Source organism: Hyaloscypha bicolor (genome assembly GCF_002865645.1).
Source record: "Hyaloscypha bicolor E unplaced genomic scaffold K444scaffold_136, whole genome shotgun sequence".
Taxonomy (NCBI): Eukaryota; Fungi; Ascomycota; class Leotiomycetes; order Helotiales; family Hyaloscyphaceae; genus Hyaloscypha; species Hyaloscypha bicolor.
Window position 1 is genome coordinate 1,472,931 of NW_020194638.1, and position 10,998 is coordinate 1,483,928.

A 10,998-nucleotide genomic window follows, 5' to 3' on the forward strand; every position below is an offset into this window, starting at 1 on the left:
CATCCTCAGACACAAGTCCAGGCATCAGGTGATGTATAATTCGCCGGATTCGTGCAAACGTTTCTCTTCGGATACTTGCAATGGTTCCTCGTGAACTCAACCCCCTGAGTCGGATCATCCTACACTGTCATCAGCAACTTCCCACTCATCTCTCAGCCTTTCATAAACTCACATTAACAAACTTCGTCCCTGTCACCGTCTCCGGCGCATTCCCATTCTCAACCCAATCCACGATTCTCAATAACACATTATTCTGCGGATCCATCGTTGACACGCTCGCAAGTTGGTTCCCGATGAAGTGAGCCCCATCACCTCCTTGACAATGTCCCATCCCGCTGATTCGGAAGAAGCGGTAGAAGCTATCCGAGGCTGAAGAGTTGAGACCCATTGTTCGAGAGACGAGGTTGTAGTATACCGGGCTGTTCTCTGAGGTTATGATTGCGTCCATTTGACCATGGTAATGGACTGGATTTGGTCAGTATATTGTATCTCAGGGAAAAGGAGAGCACTGACGTATTTTCCCGCCATTGTTCTGGAAAGCGGAGATATTTCCATTCCACGTAGCGATGTCAAAGGGATTCTGATCTTCAGCCTCCTTCGCATCTGCGATAGTGAAGGTGGCAGGATCCCAATTCGAGTTATCTGCCAATTTGAGCAAGTTTCTCATAAGTGAAGAGAAAGGAGAACCAACTGTAAACGGCATATTTAAACCAATCGCTCGAAAACGAGAAAGCTCCGTTAGCATAATACACCAAACTGGCAATGACCTCTGAACCAGGCTGCATCCTGGGATAAATCAACTTCCCATCAACACCATAGAGATCCGTGAACGCATCCCTCACAGCACCAACCTGAGCGCTCGTCAAGCAAGTACTTGAATTCGTCACCCCAGGAGCACACTGCAGCGCCTCAGGTCTAAATCTGCACAATTCAGGATCTTCAATAATTCCATCGACGACTCCGTCAATACCATCACATTGACTCAGAATCTCTCGATGAACGGCTGCCCAAAGCGGAATCGGGATATAAGTAGCGTGCCCTGGGTCCCCGAAAATAGGATAGAAGTGATTGCTCCAGGAATTCAGGTTCGGGTAGTTGAGCGCTGGGGCGCCAGCGAGAACACCGTCGAAGTCGAGGGGATAGGATTGTACTGATTTAAAGCCTTGACGACCGCCTGTGGAACACCCGAGGTAGTAGGATTTCTTGTGTGCAGTGCCGTAGAACTGTTTGGTCAATTCTTTGCCGACTACTACGCCTGTATGGAGGGAGCGGATGGCGAAGTCTTCGACGACGTCGGAGTTGTTTGCAAATGCCTGGGAAAATTAGATACTATTCTTCTCTTGAACGAGATAGTACTTACTACTCCTGTCGTTCCATTATGTCCGTTGTTCGCCCCTGGAATATGTCAATTTCTGTTGTACCTTCACCGAGCTAGATTGACGAACCAACAGTAGCAAACCCTAAACCTGCAGTGTACGCCAGGTCCGTATACTGAATACACCCACTCTCCCCTCCATTGCCGGTACTCAAGAACCTTCCCGTCCAATTTATCGGCAGCCACGCTTCCAGCGTAATGCTGTTTCGATAACTCGTTGCCACATACATCGCGACTCGACACATATCGCTCGTCACCAAGGCACTTGGATACCCACAATCAGCCAATCCAAAATCTTGCGTAAAAGACAAGTTCGTGCCTGCGGGGACGAAGTTTGCAAAGTTCACAGTGACGTTCTCGATGGCGATTGAGGCGCCGAGTTGCGAACATGCTGAAGATGGGTCGGAGAAGATGAAGTCTCTTTTCTCGTAAAGTATACCATCTGCAAAGCACAATGGAAGAATAGCAGGTAGAAGAACAGAAGAGAAGAGACGCATCTTGACGCCTGTCGCTGTAAATCAAGAAGAATGGATCCAAATTGAAAAATGTGTGAAAGACAAAAAGTGGACACCAAGTCCTATTTAATCCCACCCATCCAAGATCACCATGTCCACCACGCTCCTGACCGAAGGTTCAAATGCGAGTCTATCCCATGTTATTTCAGAGGGGAGGCTCCCTTGGCGAACAAGGAAAGTGCGAGCCCTCATATGAACGCATGCAACCCACTTCATCCCAGTCCCTACTTTCCTCGACCTGCGTCGGCAGTGACTTCGGCTCCATCCCCGACCGTCAACCCCTTGCAACTTTCCCCATATTCGTGCACTAATCCCTGGCTCCCTCTGAGAAAAGAGAAACTTGCGAAAATAAGCGTCGGAGGTTGGGAGATCTCTTGCCTCCCAAGTCCTGATTCAGTCTCAGCCGCGGCGGAATGTGGAGTTGGAAGTGGACGGAAAATCCCTGACTATGCGTTGTTGCATTCATCTCATCCCATCAAGGCTCAAAAGAACCGAGTTTTGCAAATCTGGCCCATGGGTGATGATGCACATTATGGACCTGCAGGGCCCTCTTCGATGTGATGATATCGAAGGAGAGATTTTGGTTCGGCGCATAGAAAACTCCCCACTTTGCGGGGCACGTAACCTTACTATATTTACCATCAAAGTCTAGGGTCCGGCCCGAGTGCTCCCAATCTGCGAGTGCGAGCTCGCGATTTGTGTATACCTCTAGAGACCCACAGATTCCTCTCTTCCGCTGATCGATTTCAGGGCATAGGAGAGAGTGATTCGGAGAGAGAACACAGCGCAGTGCAGCGGACGGGTGGGTGGAGAATCCGCATCACCTCCGGCGGGGTGACCCTATCCATCACGAACATGATATCCAGACATGTATGTATGTAAACAAGCCATTTCCCTCTTCGATTCGGAGAGTGTCCGCCATCGCATCTACTGTGCCTCTTCGTTAGCCTTTCTAGGTCGCACAGTCGAGGTGATTGCAGACAAAGGTGTCGAGAATTGCGACGAGACTCACAATACCATCGATCATCCCATTTCCTCCTCGTAAGAGCCATCCAGCTCAAGCACCAACAACCTCGGGGCCCTGCTTCCGGATCGATATGTTGATCAAGGACGCGGCGCCTATGAGGACGATGGCCAGGATCAGGACGCCGAGGACAATGGGTAGGGTGTCCATCTTTGCTTCTTCTCTTCTCCCGCTTTATCACTCTTCTCGTCTCTCAACTTGGTTCGTAGATCGTCACTTGCGAAGATTCTAAAGGTCTTTGTCGTTGTCGATGGATATAGTTATTGACGTTAATCGTACTTGTTAAGGTGGAGGGATAAATGACAATTTGCAACGGCGTGGCAATGCAGCACAAGATTTATTACCTATTCACGGTGACTGCCTGTTTGCTGGGCGGCTCTCGGATCACGCATCATGAGGGGTAGGTGTGGGTGCCCAAAAAACCTCATTGGTCCTAATCGTTATTCACGCAATCAGATCAGGTTGTTCTGCAGTCCTAAAACATGACGCTGTTGCAGAAAATGCATGCTTTCGCATTGCGTTATACAAGATGCGCTTTCGGAGGATAGAACGCGGAAGGATGCAGATGCAGGAAGTTTTCCTTGTAGTGCTAGTGCCGTTTTTTTTTAATGGGGATGTGTCCCCGGGTTCAGTCCAGGGGTTCGGATTCGGCTCCGAAAGGGAGCCTGCCACGGCAATCCAGATAGCGAATTGCAGATTAAAGGTAATGACTCTATTTGTCTCTCTTTTGAATGTACAGTGGAATGGAAATCTCGACAGCGTAACTAACTACAAGCACAGACTCTGCTGAATTTCAAAACTCATGCCATGCAAATAGGCTCTCTTTGTAAATGATCCCAGACGCCCCTCTCAACATGAATCTACTTCCACTACGCATGCGTGCCATTCATGCCATTGACACCATTTGTACCATTAACCCCGTTGGTATACGGCTCCTCATATTTGTCCCAGTTCGCCAACACCGCGCCAATCTTCGGTGAGTTGGTCAGTCTGTAGACATCCTCGAAGTACTCCTTGGTCAACTCGAAGGGTCGTGCAGTGACGTTGGGGATGTATTTCCCAATCAGCTTGCTTGGATCGATGGTGGTCTTGTTAATTTTCTTGAGCAAGAAAGAACGGAAGGGCTTGACACCTGAGCGCAAGAAGGTCGAATGGAAAGGCACATCAATGCCCTTGAGCGGGATGGTAGCAAAGCCTCGTTGAAGATCAAGGGGCTTGGGTTTAGTCTCAGTCTGTTTGGCGCACTCTTGAATGATTTCAACAAGATGAGCCTTGACATCCTCGAGCGACAGAGTCTGCATTAATTGTTGAATGTCGATCTTCTGAGCTTTGAGGTAGTTGGTCACACCAGTCAGGGTGTCCAGCGCACGAAGGTCACCGGCGCAGACGTATTGCATGTTGGCGATGTTGTAGTTGACAATTTCCAACAGCCATCCAGTCTCCTCAGCAATGTTCTCAACAACGTATTGGAGAGCCTGCTCGTTGAAGGTCTTGGAGATCCTGCTTGGGTTGACGGCACACATGGAATAATTCGATCGGCCGGTCTCATCACGCTCGACGGCGACTTGCATGGTGAGCCCTCGGTAGAAGACAACGGAAACCAAACTCTCAATGGGCATAACGTCAGCCAGTGCGGCAAGGGCAGAGTATTCTCCGAGTGAGTGTCCAGCGAAACTGCTGTCACGCTGGACAAGGCCCTTTGAACGCATGTCCTCGAAACTGGCCTTCTCCATGAGTGTCAAGGCGGGCTGAGTGAACTGTGTCGCCGAAAGTAGACCAGTTGGTGATCGATAGGTGTATGACGTTGTATGTTCATTGATCTCCTTGAAAATCTTCTCTGACTTGATGGCTCCATCAGAACCAACAGTCTCGAAAGTCATAGACATGTAGTTTTGACGAATGGCCTTTCCTCGAGGTCCACCAAAGTAGATGGTCAACTCCTTAGGATTGTTCTTGACAATGTTCGTGATCGCGAAGCCTGGATAATATTAGTATGTTTTTAATAGTGCGAGGAGGAGTTGCTTACCATAGTTGTCCATGAAGTGCTTATCAGCTCTGTCCCAAACCTCTTTGGCCACCGGGCTGCTGGCATAGAGCTCCATGCCCATACCTTGCTCCTGAGAGCCTTGTCCAGTGAAGACGTATGCTGAAACTGGCTGTTCAACCTCAGCCTCACCAATCAAGACCTTGTCCTCGGTCTCCTTATTGCTTGCTTCGACCTTGATGATCTTGCGACCAGCAACCATACCAACATGTGTTAACTTGACTTCAATGTCATCGTTTGGAAGAACCATGCCGGTGAGAGAGGCATGGAAACTTCGAACACGGCCTACGTTGTTTTCTGCCGCCCAAGTCTCGACTAGACTTCGAACAGCGGCACTCGAGTACATTCCATGAGTGATTGTACCAGGCAAGCTTGCATAACTTGAGAAGACCCGCGACACGTGAATGGGATTGTAATCCCCGGAAACACGAGCATAAGTCTCGTTGGAAGCTGGTGCCCTCAAAAGGAGAGGAGTCTTGCCACTCAGAGGAATGACGTTCTCAAAGTTGACAGGTTGCTCAATCGACGATCCGCGTCTCTCAAGATAATCAATGACTGGGTTACCGTGAGACACTCCAGCTTCGTACTCAACACTCGCCACTTGAATGATCTCCTTCGTAGGCAGCTCGAGAAGCACTTGGCCTCTGGTCTCAACACTGCTGAAAACAGTCTTGTTCTTGAAGCGAACCAAACTTTGAAGGCGGAAAGTTAATGTCTGACCAAGAAGTTCTTGGTCCGGCTCATCGAGGCTGAACCATTCCTTCGATCTCAGGACAGCAACATCTTTCGAGGTCGCGAGATGGATTTGCATTGGAGTTTCCTGCTTGCGCTGGAAAGTGTTCTCGAAATCAGTGTAAGAACCGCGATACAGAAACTGAGATGTCACTTCCATAACCGGCTTGCCTTCGCGAGTAATTGTTCCGCAGACCTCGACCATCTTGCCCGAATCCTGGTTGATGACGGCGTTGATCTGAGCGGTGGCTTCAACCTCGTCACCTTTCTTCAATGGCTCCGCCCCAGGTAGCATGCGGAAGCCATTCGAAAGATGAACAAGCCTGAGAAGGTCGCCGTCAATGGTTCTTGGGAATATTGGCTTCGTGATGGCTTTCCAGCCAACGACAATGGCAAAGTCCATGGGAGCAAAGACCTCCTTCCCTGGTCTGTCAACGAACGCCTCACCGGTATTGCCGACAGCGTGAATGAAATCGTTGATTGCTTCCGCAGTAATCTTAGCCTTGCCACCGTCGAAAGTTCCGGTGACTGGAGCGTCGAGATTAAGCGGTTCATTGCCAAACCACGCACGCCAGTAGAACTCTTTGATGCGGTCGTTTCGGCCTTCCATCACTTCCCGAATGGGCGCATATCCGGTCTCGGGATGGTAGGTGAAGACAAGTGGAAGGGGGACTGGCTTTCCGAGAGCTGTGGTATCTTTGATCATGTTGATCAAGATCTTGTTCTTGTTTGTGAGTTTGACATCGATTACTTGAACGTAGTGATTAGGTCTTGGTTGTTCCTTGACGGTGATGACAGTCTTTGAAGGCTCATTAGGATGGAGAATTTCGACGAAGAGGCCGCGGACTGGGGCAAAAATTCGCTTTATTGGGTTCGTCTGGAACTTTTGACCCTGCACGAACACCTCAGAGGTGAAAAGTGCATGCCTCCATGACCGCTTGCCACCGGCCAAGAGAGTTAGCCATGACTCGAGAGACGGCAGAGCAGCTGTAGCGGATGACGAAAGACGATAGGTAGTCTTGTGGGTGTCTTGGGAAATGGTAAGACCCTCAACATCCAGTTCCGGCTCTGTGTCAATGAGGATACCGCCAAAGTACTCGGTGATGGGGATAGTAGATTCTTGTCCACCATAGACATCCTGGACGAGGCCTTTGATATGAGCGTGGTGAATGCCGTCCAGAATATCCTTGATGGGCTCGTCCACAACCTTGGAGTATTTGACTGCGGTGGGGCCCTGCAAGATACAGGTTCTCCCAACATCCTGGTCAATGACAGCTTCCAGATCCTCAGACTGCCACAACGAATCCTTCTTGAAGTAGAATTCAAAGTTGTCATCAAGAGCTGGGACGAAGGTTGTTGGCTTTTGACCCCGGCGTTGGCAGAGAAGGAGGAAGTGCTGGACATCTTGGGCATTGATCAGCTGCGTCTCGGCTTCTGGATACGCGGCCAGGATTCTCTCGACAGTTGGGTACGGGTCGGCGAGTTCGGAGTAACTTTGAAGCAAGGACGGCTTTCCTTGGCTTGGTGTGAAACGTTCTTCGACACGGCGAATGAAATCTCCAGTGAGTTTTTCGTAGGATTTATCGATCCAGCGAGATTCGTGTTTGACAAACATCAAGTCCACCATTCGACGCACAACTTCGCCATAAGTCATATCCTCGAGGTCAACGGTCTCACCAGCCTTATTGCGTCCGAACCAAACCTTCTGGAAATCATCGTTGAGCTTCTTGATGATATATTCCCGGTTCTTCTTCAGTTCTGGCACACGCTTCTCTTTCGGCAAGCTGAAGATCTTAGCGTCCATCTCCGCCCAAAATTTGACACCTCGAGTTGCAAGCTTATGGATTGGCTCGCCCATCTCCGATCGGACGGTGATAACACCGCCCGCAGGTCCTTTGTAGGTCTTCTCCCAGTGGGAGTCATCGAGGCCCTCCGCCTCTGTGATGGCCTTTTTGGCATTCTTGCTAGTGTGCGCTTCTTTGGCAGTCATCATACGGCTGCCGAAAAGACAACCATCAAAAGGCATTGGAGGATATCCATACTTGGCAGACCAGGCACCGGTGAGGTAGGGGTAAGTATCTTCGGCACCACCGAAACCACTACCGGCAACGAGAACGATATTCTCGCTTCTCCGGATGCGACCATACATTTGAAGGATAGGTTGATGGAAATCTTCGAATGAGTGATGGCCACCGCCACGACCCCCGGTCCATTGAAGGATGACTGGGAAGGTAGGGTTTGCCTTTGCAATGTTGATCACAGCTTGAATCGCGTCCACGGATCCTGGCTTGAAGGAGATATGTTTCAGACCGAGGGTTTCAATATATTCTTGAGCGACCTCGATAGATGGCACACCGGCTCCAATAGTGAGGCCTTCAATCGGAACACCCTCCGCACGCAATTGGCCGAGAAGGGGAATTTGCCATTGCATAGCACGTGGGTTGACATAAATGAGGTTGACGGTGATACCACGTCCGGGAGGGATGGCATTCTCAATCTTTCTCAGGGCCTCAGTCATGGTCCTGGCATTATAGTAACCACCACCCGCCAATTCAATTTGATAGCCGGCGTTCATAGTCGCTGCCACGAAATCCCAGGGCACGGTACATGGTGTCATACCGGCGACCATAACTGGAGGGACACCCAAAAGTCGGCTCATCTTGGTATCGACGTAAGTCTGACCAGTCGATGTCTTGATGAGACGTGGGCCATGTTCCTTAACCCAATCGATGGCGTATTTCACGGCGTGCTCCTCGTCGCGATCGAAAAGTTCGGGCTTGTAGCCAACTTCGGGTATCGTCCCGTCGATGGCACCCGCCAAGATAACTCGAACGCCGGTTCCATCCTTGTTGCGACTGGTCAAAACACCAAGGCCAGAAATCCCACCAGGACCAAAGTCAAGGACATGGGTGGCGTTGGGGAAGACAGTAGCTTTCTCCCAGTTGACTGGGTCGTGTGTGATCAAGCGCACCAGGGTTGGCACGATATCACCGTTGACCTCATCTCGAAGGTCTTTGCCAGTGTTTGTATCATATACAGGTATTCCTAGTAGTTTGCTATTGATTTTGATGTCTTTGAGATCCTCATCAATATGTGAGGTGGCATCGGACAAGTATTTGCTGTGGAAGGGGGATGTGATTGGGAGAAATCTGCTGGAAAATCGGACCTTTCGTTCAGTGAAAGGAATACGGGTCTGATCAAGACCTGTGGGAGCCTTCACTTTTCGGAGCTGAAGATTAAGACCGTACAGAGAGATGGGTGGACCGGTGACAACCATATTTCGAGCGCTGTTCACCAAGGATATGGCGATGTGTCTGTCTTCTGGCAGATATTGATTTGTTGCATCAATGTGCTCCTGGACTTGTGCTCGAGACAGGTCTCGGATGCTCAACATGGGCGTTGGGGTACCTTCGCCGTGGTCGACTGAATCTTGCAAAATTGAGGGTGCAAGTGAGGTTCTTGGGTAGGTTTGTTGACTGCGGGATCCAATCCAGAAGAGTATGGTAAGTGAAGAAATCGCAATTTCGTCAAATGACTCCCACGAATCTGCGGCCGAGGTGGCAGCGGCAAGAACGATACCTTGGGAATGGCCAGTGGTCCCGCTGATTTTTTCTCTGAACTGACCTGGTGTAAGGCCTAGGACTTTGCAGGTGACCGTGTAATGTGCAAGCTGCACAAGCCCAATCAATGGGAAGCTGACCGGCGCAGAAACCATATAATCAACATCTGGAGTAGCTTCAGGATCGTGGAGCCATGCCATCACATCCAGGCCTTTCGAGTAGAGCTTTTCCGCTCTTGGGTCCCTGGAGAGATTCTGCAACAGTTCCGCGGCAGAGACGACCAATTCTTCGACGAATGACGGATATGTCGTGTAAAGTTCTCGTAGTTCCTCGAAATACTCCTCGATGTTTCCCTGCCCGCCAAAGACACTGTAGACCTTGGCGAACTCGTCGCCAACTGCTCGGAATAGCGCGGACTCATGGCGTTTGATTGCTCGGCTTGTGGCAGCACGAGCGGCGTAGTATGCTCTGACGACCTCGAGCTTTTTGGCATCGATTCCAGGAAGAGTTGCAGTTATGGCATGGACCTCATTGCCTCTTAAAAATGCTCGCTCAAACTCGTTCAACACAAGTTTCAGCACCTCTTCGTATGAGCCCTGCGCATCGTCCTCACCCTCATCAACATCTTGCGCAACAAACCCGAGGTATCGCGCAACAAGCTCTGCCACAGACGACGGCTCGTCGTCTTGTGCTAGTTCGTCTGTTGGGGCGGGGAGTGACGCTAGGAAGCGGTCTTTGATTTGGGCGGCGTGGAAATGGAGGTTTGTCGGTATTAAGAAGGAGTGCTCGAGTGAGCCGTGGGTAAGAACAAGAGGTCGCAGAGATGCGGAGGATCGAGGTGTAGAGACGCCCGTCTGGGGGCCTGTGGATGTTCCGTACATGTTGGGAGGTTGATGTCAGGTTATTAGGGAGATTCTGACATTTGAAGTGTTAGCAAAAAGCTCTCTTAAAGTGCAGAGCAGAAAGTAAACTTCGCAAAGCACTCGAAACATCACACTAACCTAGATTTTCAACTCCGTTTACTCAGCGAAGAGCAGGAGCGAAGTAAAGCAGAAAATTGAAGCTGCAAAAAGCAGCGGCGGCGTCGTCTCCTTGCCAACAAAGTCTTTCTATGGCCGTCTGAAAAGGAAAAGGAGGGTCGTTCTATGATGTGGCAAGAGTTTGAATACGGGAGGATGGAGAGCAGAGAAGGAGGGGCTGCTTCTCTTGTGTGGAGGTTCAATTGGGGGGTATTTGCAAGAAGCGGTGGTTTCCTCGCAGCTCGAGATCAATTATTGAGCTGTCGGTCTCAACGGAACCTCGCCAAATTCTGTCTCCAAGCACTAGCGCAGTGTTGGGCGCACTTCCCGGCACCCCCTGCAGCCTGGCCGCCACGCTTGCTGATTGGCACACAGCGGCACGGCTGTTGGTGGCAGCCTGCAGGTGAGCGGGCTTGAACTTTGGAGGCTTTGGTCTTGACGGGGACGGGGTCTAGAGTGCGGGAATCGTGCGGACAATGAGGGGCTGAGGTGCGATACTCGATGTTGCTGCAGGACAGTTATCATCATTCCTGGCATGGCATAGTCACAGGACGAGGCAGCAATCTGAGAGGTCCCCGCCAGACTGAGTAAGTGAGACGTGGAAGAGCGCTGCTGGGCGATGTCTTCTTCGCCTTCTGTTTAGTAAACACCTCGGCAGATCAAAGCATACATATTGTTGAGGAGCAGAAAACAGCTGCCTGGGTCCAGCGTGATTTACAACGTGTCAAG

The 10,998-nt window shown here is 50.4% G+C and overlaps 2 protein-coding genes across 2 annotated transcripts; both read right to left on the reverse strand.

Moving 5' to 3' along the window:
• Positions 1–5: 5 nt before the first annotated feature.
• Positions 6–1,872, reverse strand: K444DRAFT_540141 (putative feruloyl esterase B-2; the record flags this gene model as incomplete). Its single annotated transcript, XM_024875681.1, has 6 exons — positions 6–119; positions 173–465; positions 514–642; positions 692–1,313; positions 1,361–1,395; positions 1,446–1,872. 6 exons carry the CDS (start codon positions 1,870–1,872, stop codon positions 6–8), a joined length of 1,620 nt encoding a protein of 539 aa, XP_024731094.1.
• Positions 1,873–3,730: 1,858 nt separating this feature from the next.
• On the reverse strand, positions 3,731–10,511 carry K444DRAFT_570834 (fatty acid synthase-like protein subunit beta). Its single transcript, XM_024877283.1, has 3 exons — positions 10,252–10,511; positions 4,941–10,165; positions 3,731–4,892 (listed from the first exon to the last, which is right to left on the reverse strand). Exons 2-3 carry the CDS (start codon positions 10,129–10,131, stop codon positions 3,784–3,786), a joined length of 6,300 nt encoding a protein of 2,099 aa, XP_024731095.1. The 5' UTR covers positions 10,132–10,165; positions 10,252–10,511; the 3' UTR covers positions 3,731–3,783.
• Between the last annotated feature and the right edge of the window lie 487 nt (positions 10,512–10,998).